At 45.1% G+C, this 18,959-nt stretch overlaps 1 protein-coding gene across 2 annotated transcripts in view; it reads right to left on the bottom strand.

The window, feature by feature from the left end:
- prdm10 (PR domain containing 10) overlaps positions 1–18,959 on the bottom strand; it is a 200,775-nt gene that overhangs the window by 149,835 nt on the left and 31,981 nt on the right. For both annotated transcript variants that reach the window (XM_078530687.1, XM_078530696.1), the window contains exon 4: positions 18,489–18,548. In XM_078530687.1, the coding sequence (XP_078386813.1) occupies positions 18,489–18,548 (60 nt within the window). The remainder of the gene's footprint in view (positions 1–18,488; positions 18,549–18,959) is intronic.

Below are 18,959 nucleotides of genomic sequence, written 5' to 3'. Positions count from 1 at the left end.
TGTTTTTGAAGTAACACATGAGATGTATTCTTCTGAAGCTGAAAATGATGATGGTGACTGCCATGATGGAATTGTGTTGGTCACTGAAAGTTTGAATCCGGTGATGAGTATCACCGGTCAATTCCTTCAGCTGTGCAGTTCCGGACAGTGGTTGCATTTCTACAGTTTGTGGGATGGATTGGTTTAACTGCAGCCTGGAGTCTCTTGATAAAGCTGACCAGCAGAAAGTCAAGGAGTTTGAAAGCTCTACGCACTTCATCTTCGGAGATGATAACACATTAACATCCTCCAAAAGGATAAATCTCCCTTGTAAGATAGCAGGGATCAGTCTGTTTATCAGTACTGATGTTTCTAGTGAGATACCGCTTTTGCAATGAAAAAGGCTCCGATGTTGCGAGACATGAAGAGTGATAGAGCGATTGTGTTTGGGGGGTGGGGGTGGAAAACGTGGATCTACATTTAACTTGGGCCATTACTGCCTGCCACTAAGGGAGCCAGATATTTCCCATAAAGAAGTTCATGAAGTTTTGCTAACTTCTGGAATAAGAATTTGATAGACAAAAAAGGTCATTTGAAAGTTACATGGACAGTTTGCACATCTAGCACCATAGAAACTGAAAACTCTACTGCGAGATGCTGGAGTAGTTGATGAAGGATATGATTACCTTCTTGAGCAAATCACAGGTCAGTGTGAAATTTGTATTAAAATTCGCAAGATATCGCTGTGTCCTGTTGAGCTTGCCACTAGCCAGGGAATTTAATGACGCAGTGGCAATGTACTTAAGTTTGGGACGAGGATAAGGGTATTTTTTTTACTACATTTCTAGGTATGGCAACCAGATTTAGCCTACCCACATAGTAAGGACAAATAAGATCATGGAGAAATGAGTCGGAACAGGATTAAGAACACCAACGAAATTCCTGACAGATAACGGTGGAGAATTCGACAATGCGGCATTTTGAGACGTGAAAATTTTATCATAGTTATGCATACTGCAGCTGAGAGCCTGTTTAGTAATGGTCTTTGTGAGAAACCATATGGTAACAGACAACATAAAATAAAATACTGGCTGATCAGCCAGTATTTTATTTTATGTTGTCTGTTACCGTATGGTTTCTCACAAAGACCATTACTAATTGCAAATGGCGCTGGCATAGGCAGTGCACGCCAAGAACTCTTTGCAAATGGTTGGTGGGGGGAACAGTCTCTACCTCTACCTACAGTCTCTTCGGAAGAAATTCAAAGTTGTCTTCGGTGTTATCAGATGCTCCCCCCTGCTTCACGTTTTCTGCTCCTCTGAATGCTTTGCATGTGGGCAGAAACGCTTTGATTAAAGCTGAGGTTTTGGAGAAAATTTGGCGAGCCCTACAGCACCGCATAAGACCAACAGGAATATAGTTTAGAGAAGGAAACATGGTATATTACAAAACGGAAGGCCAGAAAGAGTGGAAAGGACCTGGCAAGGTGATAGGGAGTGATGGAAAAGTAGTAACAAAAAGCTAAAAGCTACTGCGGATGCTGGAAATCCAAAACAAAATAAAAACAGAATTACCTGGAAAAACTCAGCAAGTCTGGCAGCATCGGCGGAGAAGAAATCAGTCAACGTTTCGAGCCCTCATGGCCCTTCAGCAGAACTGAAGCATAGTTTCAACAAGGGAGAAATATAAATTGGTTTAAGGTGGGTGGGGGGGAAGAGACACATTGAGGGTGTGGTGTGAGCAGATAATCAAAAGATGTCAGAGACAAAAGGGTCAAAGAGGTGTTGAAGGTGGTGGTCTTTGTCTGAGAAAAGTGCTAATTAAGAATGCAAGACAGGATATTCAAAGTACAGCTCTAGTGGGGGTGGGGTGGAAAGACTAAAGGTTTTAGTTTTAGATTTAAAAATAATGGAAATAGGTGGGGAAAGAAGAATCTATATAAATTATTGAAAAAAAAGGCGGGTGGGGGGGGAGAAAAGAAACGGGGTGGGGATGGGGGGAGGGGGAGTTTAAGATCTAAAGTTGTTGAATTCAATATTCAGCCCAGAAGTCTGTAAAGTGCCTAGTTGGAAGATGAGGTGCTGTTCCTCCAGTTTGCGTTGGGCTTCACTGGGACAATGCAGCAAGCCAAGGACAGACATGTGGGCAAGAGAACAGGGTGGAGTGTTAAAATGGCAAGCGACAGGGAGCTTTGGGTCTTTCTTGCGGACAGACCGCAGGTGTTCCGCAAAACGGTCGCCCAGTTTGCGTTTGGTCTCTCCAATGTAGAGGAGACCGCATTGGGAGCAACGAATGCAGTAGACTAAGTTAGGGGAAATGCAAGTGAAATGCTGCTTCACCTGAAAGGAGTGTTTGGGCCCTTGGACGGTGAGGAGAGAGGAAGTGAAGGGGCAGGTGTTGCATCTTCTGCGTGGGCATGGGGAGGTGCCATAGGTGGGGGTTGAGGAGTAGGGGGTGATGGAGGAGTGGACCAGGGTGTCCCGGAGTGAACGATCCCTACGGAATGCCGTCAAGGGGGGGTGAAGGGAAGATGTGTTTGGTGGTGGCATCATGCTGGAGTTGGCGGAAATGGCGGAGGATGATCCTTTGAATGCGGAGGCTGGTGGGGTGATAAGTGAGGACAAGGGGGACCCTATCATGTTTCTGGGAAGGAGGAGAAGGCGTGAGGGAGGATGCGCGGGATATGGGCCGGACACGGTTGAGGGCCCTGTCAACGACCGTGGATGGAAAACCTCGGTTAAGGAAGAAGGAGGACATGTCAGAGGAGCTGTTTTTGAAGGTAGCGTCATCAGAACAGATGCGACGGAGGCGAAGGAACTGAGAGAATGGGATGGAGTCTTTACAGGAAGCGGGGTGTGAGGAGCTGTAGTCGAGGTAGCTGTGGGAGTCGGTAGGCTTGTAATGGATATTGGTGGACAGTCTATCATCAGAAATTGAGACAGAGGTCAAGGAAGGGAAGAGAAGTGTCAGAGATGGACCATGTGAAGATGATGGAGGGGTGGAGATTGGAAGCAAAATTAATAAATTTTTCCAGGTCCCGACGAGAGCATGAATCAGCACCGAAGTAATCATCGATGTACCGGAGAAAGAGTTGTGGGAGGGGGCCGGAGTAGGACTGGAACAAGGAATGTTCCACATACCCCATAAAGAGACAGGCATAGCTGGGGCCCATGCGGGTACCCATAGCCACACCTTTTATTTGGAGGAAGTGAGAGGAGTTAAAGGAGAAATTGTTCAGTGTGAGAACAAGTTCAGCCAGACGGAGGAGAGTAGTGGTGGATGGGGATTGTTGGGGCCTCTGTTCAAGGAAGAAGCTAAGGGCCCTCAGACCATCCTGGTGGGGGATGGAGGTGTAGAGGGATTGGACATCCATGGTGAAGAGGAAGCGGTTGGGGCCAGGGAACTGGAAATTGTTGATGTGACGTAAGGTGTCAGAGGAATCACGGATGTAGGTGGGAAGGGACTGGACAAGGGGAGAGAGAAGGGAGTCAAGATAACGAGAAATGAGTTCCGTGGGGCAGGAACAGGCTGACACGATCGGTCTGCCAGGACAGTTCTGTTTGTGGATTTTGGGTAGGAGGTAGAAGCGGGCCGTCCGAGGTTGGGCGACTATCAAGTTGGAAGCTGTGGGAGGAAGATCTCCAGAGGAGATGAGGTCAGTGACAGTCCTGGAAACAATGGCTTGATGTTCTGTGGTGGGGTCATGGTCCAGGGAGAGGTAGGAGGAAACGTCTGCGAGTTGACGCTCAGCCTCCGCGAGGTAGAGGTCAATGCGCCAAACAACAGTACCACCCTTGTCAGCGGGTTTGATGACAACGTTGGGGTTGCACATCTTCCCTTCACCCCCCTTGACGGCATTCCGTAGGGATCGTTCCCTCCGGGACACCCTGGTCCACTCCTCCATCACCCCCTACTCCTCAACCCCCACCTATGGCACCTCCCCATGCCCACGCAGAAGATGCAACACCTGCCCCTTCACTTCCTCTCTCCTCACCGTCTAAGGGCCCAAACACTCCTTTCAGGTGAAGCAGCATTTCACTTGCATTTCCCCTAACTTAGTCTACTGCATTCGTTGCTCCCAATGCGGTCTCCTCTACATTGGAGAGACCAAACGCAAACTGGGCGACCGTTTTGCGGAACACCTGCGGTCTGTCCGCAAGAAAGACCCAAACCTCCCTGTCGCTTGCCATTTTAACACTCCACCCTGTTCTCTTGCCCACATGTCTGTCCTTGGCTTGCTGCATTGTTCCAGTGAAGCCCAACGCAAACTGGAGGAACAGCACCTCATCTTCCGACTAGGCACTTTACAGCCTTCTGGGCTGAATATTGAATTCAACAACTTTAGATCTTAAACTCCCCCTCCCCCCCCCATCCCCACCCCGTTTCTTTTCCCCCCCCCCCCACCCGCCTTTTTTTTTTCAATAATTTATATAGATTCTTCTTTCCCCACCTATTTCCATTATTTTTAAATCTAAAACTAAAACCTTTAGTCTTTCCACCCCACCCCCACTAGAGCTGTACTTTGAATATCCTGTCTTGCATTCTTAATTAGCACTTTTCTCAGACAAAGACCACCACCTTCAACACCTCTTTGACCCTTTTGTCTCTGACATCTTCTGATTATCTGCTCACACCACACCCTCAATGTGTCTCTTCCCCCCCCCACCCACCTTAAACCAATTTATATTTCTCCCTTGTTGAAACTATGCTTCAGTTCTGCTGAAGGGCCATGAGGGCTCGAAACGTTGACTGATTTCTTCTCCGCTGATGCTGCCAGACTTGCTGAGTTTTTCCAGGTAATTCTGTTTTTATTTTGTTTTGGAAAAGTAGTAATTGTGCAACACGGCAATCAAACTGTTAGGATACATTCTTCGAGGTTAATTGGCACTGACCACACCTGTACAGGTTCTGAACAGAACACAAAGCGAAGAGGCCTTTAAATACATAAGTTATAGACATTAAGCAGAGCAAGTCAGGGGTGACAGTGAATCAACAATCTTATTTAGAAAAAGTTAATCACATCCCAATAAATCAGGTTAGATCCTCCCAAAAAGAGGATCCTGCTTCTCAGGAAGAAACAGAACAATTGAAAAGTTTATTGGGCAGTTGGACTGGTTGTGCACTCAGACTAGGCCTGACGTTACATTTGGGGAAGTAAATGAAATATCAAATAAATTAAATTCAGATAGATGCACACTCCAGTTTCCAGCCTTGGGTGGAGCAGAAGATGAGGTTGGTCATTTTTAGCGATGCTTCACATGCCAATCTTCCAGACGGGTTCTCTAGCACAGCAGAGTTTATCATATCCTTGGTAAGAAAGAATGATAAATGTTACCTGCTGGCTTGGGAGGCCAAGAAAATAAAAAAGGTGGTGGAAAGCACTTTAACTGCTGAAGTGTTGGCATTAGCAGAAACGATAGATATGGGGGTTTACTTATCCAATATACTGACAGAAATATTATATAAGGGGCAATGTGAGAAAGGTTTGCCCATAGAATGTTATAACTGGTCTCTTTGGGATAATGTTCATTCAACAAAAAATGTTGCTTGAAAAAAAGGCTAAGCATAGAACTAGCTAGAAATGTTAGAGAAGGGAGGTCTCTAAGATACGATGAGTTGTCACAAGTCACCAATCATCAAACTGTTTAACAAAAAGGAATGCCTGCTCCAAAAAATTACTAAATGTACTGGAAGAGGGGTGTCTTATGTTATAATGACGAAATGGATAAAAACTTTTTTTTTGCTTTATAATTGTTTTTATGTTTGGTAAAGGAAATGTGGGACTATCAATGTGAAAATACGTGATTTTATTTCCTTCTGTTTCTTTTGAAAAGAATGTTCTTTAATTTTTCAAAAGCTATAACTTAAAAAGAAAAGAGGGGAATCTGTCAATGTATCAGTACATGTTAAAGACCATTACGAGTTTAAAACAGGTGATGGGCATTGGTTTTCCCATCAAATCAGTAAAAATAGACACAGCTGGTACACACTGGTGTGGAAGATACCAGGAAGTCTGTTACACTGAAGAGCTGTCTTATGAATAAACCAACTTGTGGAAAAAGACCAACTTTGGTATTGTTCTTCCACGACAAATACTTATTGTGAGTAACACTGACAAGTGGAAGCTGCAAGGCAGAATCTCTCTCTACCCAGTGGCACTCCCTATCTTTCTAACCCCAAACCATTCCCTGGGGCTCAAGTATGCTAGATTCATTCCCAAATTTGAAGAGAGTAATGTGGAAGGGAGTAATGTGGAGTCATGTTTTGCCACTTTTGAGAAAATAGCACAGCTAAAATGGCCATCGGGGAGCTCGACATTTTTAATTCAAGGGCATGTGTCAGGGAGAGCCCAAGAAATCTACTCCATGCTGCTTCCCTATGAGTCCATGAATTTTGAGCAGACCATGGCTGCCATCATAACTACCTATGAGTTCGTCCCAGAAGCATATCAATAGCAATTCCAGAAGGCTCATGAGAAGCCCACACAAACATACTTCAAGTTCGAACGGTTGAAGCAAATCGCGTTCAACTGGTGGGCAAGATCCCCAAAAATCCCACACATCAAATGAAGGGTTTCATAAGTTGGTACTGTTGGAGGAATTCAAAAATTGCTTACTCTGCAACCTGCTGATGCACTTGGACAAGCAGAGAAGCCTTACAGCCAGGGATGCAGCTGTCACAGCAGACAGCTATGATCTCACCCATAGCCCTGGAAACTCAGGGAGACCCTTCCCAAACCATTCCCATGAGCATTGGAAAGAAACAGGGCAATCTAGATAGGAGAGGCCCCCCCATGCAGAAAAGAAAACACAAGCCCTCCTGCAGCCCAAAAGGAGAACTCCCAGAGGCCTGCAACAAAGGGCATTCCAGGCCTGATGTTGGGGATTGTGTGGCAAACCCATAGGTCTAGTCGTGCTTCACATGAGTAATTCCCCGAAGGACACCCCAATGGGTGGTGTAGCAGAGCAGGCAGAGGCTCTCATTACAGAAAGTTACCCTTTGGAGGACATGACGCGATATGTATCTGAGCCAGACAAACTCTCAGAACTTAGAGTTTTGTTGTTTCAGGAAGTGTCCCCTACCCTTCCCAAAATGTGAGCAGGTCCGGGACACAGGCCACTGAGTCCTTAATGTTGGAGGGAAACTTAAACCTACCTCCATAGCCAACACCCCACCACTGAATCCTCTCTGAAGGCGAAAGCCCTGATCAGTGGAGTGGGAGGGGAATCTTCATTAGCACCCCTGCATAAGATCCACCTAGAGTGTGACCTTGTTCAGGCCCTTTTACAGTAGGAATTGTCCCTGAACTACCAGTAGCAGGAATTGATTTCCTCCTTGGAAACAATTTGGTTGGCAGCAAGGTATTATCCAGCGAAAGAATAAAAAAAAAGCCAACACCAGCCAGCAGAAAGCTGGGGAAGGTCCAGAGGCCCAGAAAGGTGAAATAGCATCCATAAACATTGAGCAAGGGCTGCTCGAATGTAGCAAAGCCAATAAAGCTAAGAGGTGTAGGAAAGACCCCTGGAATCTAAAATTGATGCACGGAGTATCCCAGAATTAAATTGGACCAGAGAAGTCCTAAAGCTGGGAAAGAGATAGTGAACGAGATGCCCCAGGTAGTCGAAGAGCCTGAAGGAATGCAAGCTTTTAAACCAGGGAAGGAAAAGGTTAGGGAATTGCTGGAAGTATGGCTAGCAGAAACCTTCTTTCTGATATTATGTAGGGTCAAAGGGAGTTCCCAAACCAATGAGCAGATAGGCAGTTAGATACCTCCCCCAGTCAAAAAGCCACAAGGGAGTGTAGCTGGATCTGCACCTCCACTTGAGGGCAGTGGTGTTCCAGGGAACATGGAACAATTTAGAGAGCACCCCTTCCAAAGACAAAGGCCTCAGTGAGGAAGCCAGTGATTGTTTAGGGCAGTAGCATTATGGCAAATTTAAATGGGGACCAGAAAAGTTCCCACATTGGCTCAAAGAGCGAGGGTGATGCCTCACTTAGTGGAAAAGCCACTACAGCATAAGCTGACCATCCACCAAGGGCAGTAGTGCACCAAAAGAGACACAGCCTACCAACAACTGACCAGCAGAGGGGATCCCAGCCAGATTGGTCCCCATACTCACTCACCTTTAATTCAGGTTACTTTGCAATTCTGTAAGGTTTGCACCATGCAGGCTAACCAACCAGGCTACACCCCTATAGCACTACCCGGTATGGATGTGGGAGAGACCCCTTCCAGAAGGCCATCTTCCTATCATCAGGGCCCAGAAATGCTGGGCTAAGTTCTTGAGCCTGCCTGTTGCTGTGTCAACCTAAAGCACCTAGCAACAGAAGCTGGAACACCCCAGTTGTGCTAGCATCTGTGCTGGACACTGAACCGGAATCCCCAGAAGAGGCCAAAGCCCCTTAAATACCCAAATCTCCTGACAATCAGCTTAACCACAGTCCCTGGGTTTGAACAGCTAAACCCATGGGTTACCAAGGTGGACAGGCAGGAGCTAATTTGGATAAGAGCAGCTCAGCCCTATGATCCAAGTACCTGACACTCGGAGTAAGACAACCAGCATTCTCCTGCGGATTGCCCAGAGCAGCTTGACTGTCACTTACCTGAGTGCTAACCACCCTGTAAAAGGCCCAGGCCTTGAAAGGACATTTAAACCAGGAGTTGGACAGGCAGTGCTCTGAGACCAATGTCTCCCCCAATGACTTATCTTTACTATGTCTCAAACTGATTCTACACCTTGATCTCCAGAGCTAAGATCATGTCTCTCTATGGTACTAATGTCATCCTAAATTAACACTGCTATTCCTCCACTTCTTCCTAGCTTCCTGTCCTTCCTGAATGTCGTGGACCCTTGAATATTCAGGTCACAGTCTTTGTCATCCTCTGTAAAGGCTATCAGATCATAATTATTGATTTTTATTTGTGCTGTCAATTCATCTGTTTTGCTACATGCATTCAGATACAGAGCTTTTAGTTCCATCTTCTTACTATTTACTTCGTGCTGGTGCACTGTTAGGTTGGTACACTCTGCCCCTTCCTGCCACACCCTGATCATCATTTCCCTTATTCCTACCTTGCACTCTTGCCTTGTCTTCTCTATTTAATTGACTACACTTTCCCAAACTTGATCCCTTGCCCCACTATTTAGTTTAAAATCTCCCTCTACTGCCCTTGTTAAAAGACTTGCCAAAACATTCATCCCACATGGTTCAGATGATCATCTGTGATATAGCTCCCAATTCCCCCAGTACTGCTGCCAGTGCCCCATGAATGGAAACCATTTCTCCCACACTAATCTTTGAGCCACTCATTCACCTTGAATCCAATTTAACCTACACCAGTTTGCTCATGGCTCAGATATGATCTGGAGATTATTACCTTTGAGATTCTGCTTTTTAATTTAGCCCCTAACTGCTTTGTCAGCAGAACATCTTTCTTGGTTCTACCTATGCCATTGGAGCCTTTGTGGACCACGACCACTGGATCCTCCCGCTCCCACTGCAAATTTCTCTCCAGACCAGATACTCCAAACCCTGGCACCAGGCAGGCAACACAGCCCTCTGGATTCCCACTCTTGGCTGCAGAGAACTGTCTATCCCCCCAACTACACTGTCCCCAACTACCACTACATTCCTGTTAACTCCAACTGCTTGACTGCCTTTGTGTACCATGGTCAGTTTGCTCATCCACCCTCTAGCAACCACTTTCATCCATAAAGGCTGCAACAACCTCAACCCTGTTGGCCAATTGCAATGGCTGAGGCTCCTCCTTCCTTCTTCTGGGTCCCTATATTTGCCTCGCTCACAGTCACAGCCTCCTGTCCCTGACCACTGACTAAGTCAGAAGACCCTATCTTAAGGGGTGTGATTGCCTCCTGGTACAAAACATCCAGGAAACTTTCCCCCTCCCTGATGCAGCGCAGTGTCTGCAGCTCAGCCTCCAGCTCAACGACTCTGAACCAAAGTTCCTCCAGCTGCAGACCACTTACTGCAGACTTGTTTGTCCTGATTCACCCAGCATCCAGGGACTCCCACCTTCTGCAGTCAAACCACATCACCTGCCCTAACACTTTTATGTTATTTTAAAAATTAATTAATAAACACTTCTACTCCCAGCAACCTTAATTACTACTAATAAACCTTACAGATAGTAAAACCTTACAATTACCAATAAATTACACTGGTTTTGAAGATAAATAAGCAAAATATTCACCAGCCAATTACTCATCAGTTTTCCTGAAATTTCTCCCAGAATGCAGCCGCTCTGGAGCCACAGGCTGGATTGGATTAGATTGCTCCTCTAGGCAGTGGTTACTGCCTCTGGGTCCTCTTTTCACCTGCTGTAATCCTTCTTCCAATGACTTTCAATCTATGCCCTCTGGTTATTGACCTCTCCACTAAGTGAAATATGTCCCTCCTATCCAATCTATTCAGGTCTCTCGTCATTTTATACACCTCAAATAAATCTCCCCCACCTCCGCAGCCTCTTCAATCTTTCCTTAGTTAAAATTGTACATTTCTCGCAACATCCTTGTAAATCCTCTCTATACCCTCTCCAGTGCAATCATTTCCTCTTTGGAATGAGATGACCAGAACTATATACAGTACTCTAGCCATGGTCTAATGTTTTATCCAAACCTAGCCGAACCGTCCCACTCTTATATCCTATAACTTAACTAATAAAGGAAAGTATCCCATATGCCTGCTCTACCTTTTTTTTTTATTCATTCATGGGATGTGGGCATCACTGGCTAGGCCAACATTTATTGCCCAACTGTAATTGCCTTTGAGGTGGTGGTGGTGGTGAGCTGTCTTCTTGCACTGCTGCATCCCTCTGATGTAGGTACATCCATAGGGTTGTTAGGGAGGGAGTTTCAGAATTTTGACCCAGCAACAGTGAAGTCAGTGTTCCAAGTCAGGATGGTGAGTGGCTTCGAGGGGAACTTCCAGGTGGTGGTGTTCCCATGTGTCTGCTGCCCTTGTCCTTCTCGATGGTTTGAAAAGTGCTGTCTAAGGAGCCTTGGTGAGTTGCGGCAGTGCATCTGGTAGCTGCTGCTACTGTGCATTGGTGGTGGAAGGAAGGAATGTTTGTGGTTGGGTTGCCTATCAAGCCGGCTGATTTGTCCTGGACGGTGTCGAGCTTCTTGAGTTTTGTAGAAGCCGCACTCAACAAGGCAAATAGGGAGTGTTCCATCCCTTGACTTGTGCCTTGTAGATGGTGGACAGGCTTTGGGGAGTCAGAAGGTGAGTTACTCGCTGCAGGATTCCTAGCCTCTGACCTGCTCTTGTAGCCACAGTATTTATATGGCTAGTCCAGTTGAGTTTCTGGTTAATGGTAACCCCCAGGATGTTGATGCTGGGGAATTTGACAATGGTAATGCCACTGAATGTCAAGGGGAGATGGTTAGATTCTCTCTCTTGTTCGTGACAGTCATTGCCTGACACTTGTGTGGCACAAATGTTACTTGCCACTTGTCAACCCAAGCCTGGATGTTGTCCATGTCTTGCTACTTCACTATCTGAGTCAACACGAATGGTTATCATTGTGCAATCATCAATGAACATCCCCACTTCTGACCTTATGATGGAAGGAAGGTCATTGATGAAGCAACTGAAGACACTATCCTGAGGAACTCCTGCAGTGATATCCTGGAACTGAGATGACTGACCTCCAACAACTACAACCATCTTCCTTTGTGCTAGGTATGACACGTTTCCTAATGACCCCAATTTTGTTTATGGGATGTGGGCATCACTGGCCAGGCCTAGTTCGGAGGGCATTAAAGAGTCAACCACATTGCTGTTGATCTGGAGTCGCATGTAGGTCAGTCCAGGTAAGGACAGCAGATTTCCTTCCCAAAAGGACATTAGTGACATTAGACTCTTAATTCCAGATTTAAATTCCACCATCTGTTGTGGCAGGATTCGAACCCAGGGTGAGCCCAGAGCATCACCCTGGGTCTCTAGATTACTAGTCCAGTGATAATACCACTACACCATTGCTTCCCCTTGATGCCATAGTTGGTCAAATGCTGCCTTAATGTCAAGGACAGTCACTCTCACCTCACCTTGGGAGTTCAGCTCTTTTGTCCATGTTTGAACCAAGGCTCTAATGAGGTCAGGAGCTTAGTGACCATGGCGAAAACCAAACTGAGCATCAGTGAGCAAGTTACTGCTAAGCAAGTGCCGCTTGATAACGCTGTTGATGACCCCTTCCATTATTTTATTGATGATCAACAGTAGACTGATGGGACGGAAATTGGCTGTGTTGAATTTGTCCTGCTTTGTGTACAGGACACACCTGGGCAATTTTCCACATAGCCGGGTAGATGCCAGTGTTGTAGCTGTACTGGAACAACTTAGCTAGGGGTACAGCAAGTTCTGGAGCACAAGACTTCAGTACTTTTACTGAGATATTGTCAGGTCCCGTAGCCTTTGCAGTATCCAGCAGTGCCTTAAGATTCTCTGGCTATCAGTTGAAGAAGATTGCTGAGGGAGCAATCTGTCTGGTTGCGGTAGAACCGGAGGCAAAGGGCGCGCCAAGGCCAAGACTCGCTCCTCCAGAGCCGGCCTCCAGTTCCCCGTCGGTCGTATCCACTAGCTGCTGCGCAAGGGTCACTATGCCGAGCGTGTTGGGGCTGGAGCCCCAGTCTACCTGGCCGCTGTCCTCAAGTACCTGACGGCCAAGATCCTCGAATTGGCCGGCAACACCGCCTGGGACAACAAGACGGGCGGGGGGGTCCTGCCCAACACCCAGGCTGTGCTGCTGCCCAAGAAAACCGGCCACCCCAGCAAGGTTTATGCCTGAAGGGGTGAGATCGGAAAAAGATAAAATCCAGTGCCTTCATGTTCTTTATCACATGGAGTGAATTAAAATCGCTGAAGACTGGCACCTGTGATGCTGGAGACCTCCGAAAGAGGCCGCGATGGATCTGCAACTTGGCACTTCTGGCTGGAGGTTGTTGCAAATGCTTCAGTCTTATCTTTTGCACTGATGTGCTGGGCTCCCCATCATTGAGGATGGGGATATTTGCAGAGCCTCCTCCTCCAGTGAGTTCTTTCATTGTCCAGCACCATTCATGATTGGATGTGGCAGGGCTTCAGAACTTAGATCTGATCTGTTAGTTGTGGGATTGCTTAGCTCTGTCTATCACTTGCTGTTTGGCATGCAAGTAGTCCTGTGTTGTAGTTTCACCAGGTTGACACCTCATTTTTAGGTAAGCCTGTTGTTGTTCCTGGCATGTCCTCCTGCACTCCTCATTGAACCAGGGTTGATCCCCTGGTTTGGTGGTAATGGTAGAGTAGGGAGTATGCCAGGCCATGAGGTTAAAAATTGTGGTTGAGTACAATTCTGCTGCTGTTGATGGCTCAGTCTCATGGATGCTCAATATTGAGTTCTAGATCTGTTCAAAATCCCATTCAACATGGTGGTAGTGCCACACAACACAGCTGAGGGTATCCTCAATGTGAAGAAAGGACTTTGTCTTCACAAGGACTGTGCAATGGTCACTCCTACTGATACTGTCATGGACAGATGCAAGTGCAGCGGGCAGGTTGGTGAGGATGAGGTCAAGTATGTTTTTCCCTCTTGTTGGTTCCCTCACCACCTGCCGCAGACTCAGCCTAGCAGCTATGTCATTTAGGGCTCAGTCAGTAGTGGTGCTACCGAGCCACTCTTACTGATGGACACTGAAGTCCCCCATCTGGAGTATATTCTATGCCCTTGACACCTTCAGTGCTTCCTTCATCTGGTGTTCAACATGGAGGAGCACTGATTCATCAGCTGAGGGAAGGCAGTACGTGGTAATCAGCAGGAGGTTTCCTTACCCATGTTTGACTTGATGCCATGAGACTTCATGGGGTCCGGAGTCGATTGTTGAGGACTCCCAGGGACACTCCCTCCCGAACACTGTGCCGCCACCTCTACTGGGTCGGTCCTGCCGGTGGGATAGGACATAACCAGGGATGGTGATGGTAGTGCCTGGACATTATCTTAAGGTATGATTCCATGAGTATGACTATGTCAGGCTGTTGCTTGACTAGTCTGAGACAGCTCTCCCAATTTTGGCACAAGCCTCAAGATGTTACAAAGGAGGAAATAAAAACAAAATGCTGGAAAAACACAGAAGATCTGACCGCATCCGTGGAGAAAGAAACGGAGTCTGTTTTACCCTTCTTCAAAGCAAAGGAGTTACAAAGGAGGGTTTTGCAGGGTCATCAGGGCTGAGTTTGCCATTGTCCTTTCTGGTGTCTAGGTCAATGCTGGTTGGTCTGTCCAGTTTCACTGTTTTTAGCGGTTTGATATAACTGACTGGCTTGCTAGGCCACTTTAGAGGGCATTCAAGAGTCAAGCACATTGTTGTGGACCTGGAGTCACATGTAGACCAGACCAAGTAAAGATGGCAGATTTCCTTCCAGAAAGAGCATTAGTGAACTGGATGGGTTTTTATGACAATTGACAATGGTTTCATGGTCAGCATCAGACTTTTAATTCCAGATTATTGATTGAATTCAAATTCCGTGGTGGGATTTGAACACCGATCCACAGATCATTACCCTGGGTCTCTGGATTGAAAGTACAGTGACAATACCACTACGCCATCACCTCCCCACTCTACTACCTTCAAGGATCTATTAACATGCAAATCGACCCTTAGATTTCTTACCATCCCTAAATGCACTACCTCAAACTTTTGCTGACTGAATTCTATTTGTCACTTATTTGCCCTTCTGACCAGCAAATTGATATCTTACTGCAATCTACCTCTTTCTTTCTCATCATCAAGCACATAGCCATTTTTGTCATGTCTGCAAATTTCTTAATTCCCCCTACACTCTAATTCGTTGATATATACCAAGAAAAACAAGAGACCTCATCCTGAAGGGTGTAAGGATAAATCGAGCAACTCCAGGCAAATCAGTTTAACCTCTGATGTGAAAACTTTTAGAAATGATAAATTTGAGATAAAATTGTCAGTTTGATAAATGTGAATCAATTCAGGATAGCCAGCAAAGAACTGTTGAGGGCAAATCGTGTTTAACTATCTTGCATGAGATTTTTGATGAGATAACAGAGGATGGATAAGAGTAACACCATTGTTGTGGTCTACATGGACTTCCAAAAGACATTTGATCAAGTGTCAACAAAGTTAGAGCTCATGGAATGAAAGAGACAGTAGCACATGGGCTACAGTAGTTCAGGAAGGTCGCTAGCCACCATCTTCTCTAGGACAATTCAGAATGGGCAATAAATACTGGCTTTGCCAGCAACCCTCATCCCGTCAAAGAACAAAAAAACCCAGTGAAGCAACAATGCAAGATGACATGGATTCTAAACAGCAGAAGCAGCATGCTTTGGGCAGAATTAAGCGATCCCACATTCAACGGATCAGATCAAAGCTCCCCAGTTCTAACGTATCATAAAGACACAAGGAATAGGAGCAGGATTAGGCCATTTGGCCCCTTGAATATGTTCCACCATTCAATACCATAATCACAGTTCTGATTGTGGCTCTTTAACTCCACTTTCCTGCCCACACCACTCTGCCACCAAGAATTGCTGACTCCCTTGTGGATCAAAAATCTGTATTTCAACCTTGAATATATTCACTGATCCAGCCTCCAATGCTCACTGGGGAAGAGAATTCCACAGACTAACGACCCTCTTGAGAAAAAAAAATTCCTCCTCATCTGTCTTAAATGGGTGACCTCTTATTTTGAAACTGTGCCCCCTAGTTCTAGATTCTCCATGGGGGGGAAACATCCTCTCTCAATTCTGAGGGGGCTTCATAGGATGCTATGTGTTTCAATAAGATCACCTCATTCTTCTGAACTCCAATTAGTATAGGCCAATCTTATTCAACCTTTCCTCATAAGACAGCCCCTTCATCTCAGGAATCAGCCTAGTGAACCTTCTCTGAAAATTGCCCATTTATCCCAAATCTGTTTCCAGTTCAACAACCAATCCTCTGTCCATGCCAATATATTATACCCAACTCCACGAGCCCATATCTTGTGTAGTGATCGTAAACGTGGCACCTTATCGAATGCGGTTTGGAAATCCAAATACATTACATTTACTGGTTTCCCATTATCCACCCTGATTGTTACTTCCTCAATGAATTCTAATAAATTTGTCAAACACAATTCTGCTTTCATAAAACCATGTTGACTTTGCCTGTTTATATTACGATTTTCTAAACATCCTGTTACTGATTCCTTAATAATGGATTCCAACATTTTCCCAATGAATTTCACCAGTTGTGAATGGTGGTGAGCTAACCAGAGGAGCAGGCTCCAAAAACAACCCTATGCTCAATGATGTTTGTTCTGTTTCATTTATTCTGATGAAAAGTCATCAACCTGAAAAGTTAACTGTTTTTCTTCCTACAGATGCTGTTGCTCTTCCCAAAGATGCTACCAGATCTGCTGAGTATTCCCCACTTTTTCTGTTTTTCTTTTCGATTTCCAGCACCTGCAGTATTTTGCTTTTTATGAGGACAGATTGGTGAAGTGGGAAGGCATGGCAGATGAGATTCAATGCAGTGAAATGTGAAGTCATCCATTTTGGTCGGAAAAATTAGGAGAAGCAATACAAACTAAACGGTACAATGTAGAAGATATGTGGGGGGTGGGAGTCTTACATAAATCTCTTTTCATTGGTATAACAGAATAAGAAAGCATTGGGGCTCTTGGATTCACTAATAGAGAAATAGAGCACAAAAGCAAGGAAGTTTTGCTAAACCTCATAAATCACTAGAATAGTGATAGTCAAGTCCTGGCACAAAACTTCAGGAAGGATGTCAAGGCCTTTGAGCATGCAGAATAGTTTTATCAGGGATGAGGGACTTCAGTTACATGGATGATTGGAGAAGTTAGGCTTGAATCTACCCAAGGCTTGGCACAGTCACAATGGGCGAAATGGCTTCCTTCTGTGCTATACCGTTCTATAGCTGTGCTGAAAGGTTTGATTCTATGCAGCACTTGCTATGTAACTCTATGTATATCTAGAATATTACATTAAATTAAGACAGGCAAGTAAATTTAAATAAAATACTAGAAAGATTGACTACATGTTAACAACAATTAATGACTAAAAGAATTTCCACATGCTGCTGGGTGCACACCAGCTTCGGGGCTTTTAAACTGCAGGCAGATGGAATGGGGAACCAGAGAAGCAACCTTTGATTGGTTTGATAGTCTTCGCCTGACTTTTGCCCTTATTTTCTTGAGGGAATTGAAAGGCCCCCCCCACCCCACTCCAGCCTGTCCTGACATACTGTACACTGGAAACCCTCCACCTGTCTTTCCTGACATATGGTACACTGGGAACCCTCCACCCAAGGCTGTCCTGACCTACTGTATAGTGGGAACCCTCCACCCCAGCCTGTCCTGACATACGGTACACTGGGAACCCTCTACCCAAGCCTGTCTTGACATACAATTGTTACTAATGATGCGCTTTTTAAAAGAAGAATAAGGTACAGTTTCTAATTCTTTCTGTGGTTGGACTTTTAAAAAAAACAATACGCTGTAAGCCTATTATGAGAATGGAGAACTGCCAGTCAGCCACTATATACAACTTGCACTCCACTCAAGTGGAATGAAAAAGGAACAGACACTCAGCTAGCAGCCATGGGGAGCATGAAAGACCCCATCTCCTTGCACACTATCCTGATGAGACATCAAAATGCAATTACCTGTTCTAAAAAAAACAATGGCTACAGCAGACATGGATTCATCAAATTCCTCTGGAATATATAGCCAGCAAGACTTTCAGAGCCATTTACCAAGCCAGAGATTAGAATGCTGTACTGAAAGGCTGCATAGAAGCTCTCTCTTCCTCTTAAAGTGTTGTGCCAGGATTTGCAAAATAACCATCCTGAGAAGAAAAATCTATTACAAACTCAGATCTTTTGGGAATAAAACATGGATATCGCCTCCTTGCAACTGAACAAAATGGCCACAACATGGAATCACCACATGAGACCAGCCAAAGGACAGTTAACTGTATAATCCTTTGTTTTATCATCTTCATTAACTATAAAAAAATCTGTAAGTTAACCTATTAACATACTATCTGGACTTGAGTGTGTGCGTGGGCCCAGGGAATGTATGTGACATATGAATGGTGGTTGCAAATTACCTAGTTGTTTTTTTTTAAATTCAAAGTGATATCAATAAACTTACCTTGCTCTTTGTTTAAACTCAGAAAACCTGTCTGGCTAATTCTTTATAATCTGAAAGCATACATAGTGGGACTCCTGCAGTATGGCAAAGCACATCCTCTCTAAATTAAAAACCCTCTCATGGTCAGACCTGGAGTGGTAGAAAAGGGGAATTATTTTTACCCCTCTTCACATGGTCATATTACTAGAAGGTGCACAGGGAACCCTCCATCTGCTTCTGCTAATATACTAATTACCATTCCATCACAGCAAGTATATCTCACATAGTTTAACAGTGTACTGCACAGATCAGAGTTGAATTTTGCTCTTTTGCCTTCTTACCTGCTGGGTAGCTGCGTCCTGTTGGATGTACGCTACCTGGGACTGATCTGTGAAAACAGCCTTAAGAAACAGATGGCATTAAACAGTACAGTTCCCGATCTTAAAGATACCAATTAATGCATGTTACATGGTCCCTTAGCCCTCAAAAAAGCCGCACTCGTTCATTCCTCAGTAGAAAGGTGGTTTGCAAGGTTTATGTATTATAAAATGCAATAATAAAGTAAAACATCCCAAGGCACTTCACAAGAACGTTATCAGGACTCTTACTCCCAGCCACAGCAGGAGATTCAAAGGTAAGTGCTAATCTGTGGACCTCAAATTTAATCCCATGTGCACTTTTTTGTTACTAACCTCCTGTGTGGGACCTTATCAAAAGCTTTCTGAAAATCCAAATACGCCACATCCACTGGTTCTTCTTTTTCTATACTACAAATAACATCCTCAGAAAACACCAACCAGTTTATCAAACAT

Source organism: Cetorhinus maximus, chromosome 2 (assembly GCF_964194155.1).
Source record: "Cetorhinus maximus chromosome 2, sCetMax3.hap1.1, whole genome shotgun sequence".
Taxonomy (NCBI): Eukaryota; Metazoa; Chordata; class Chondrichthyes; order Lamniformes; family Cetorhinidae; genus Cetorhinus; species Cetorhinus maximus.
The sequence above is the reverse complement of the archived record's forward strand: the minus strand, read 5'-3'. Positions and strand labels throughout refer to the sequence as shown.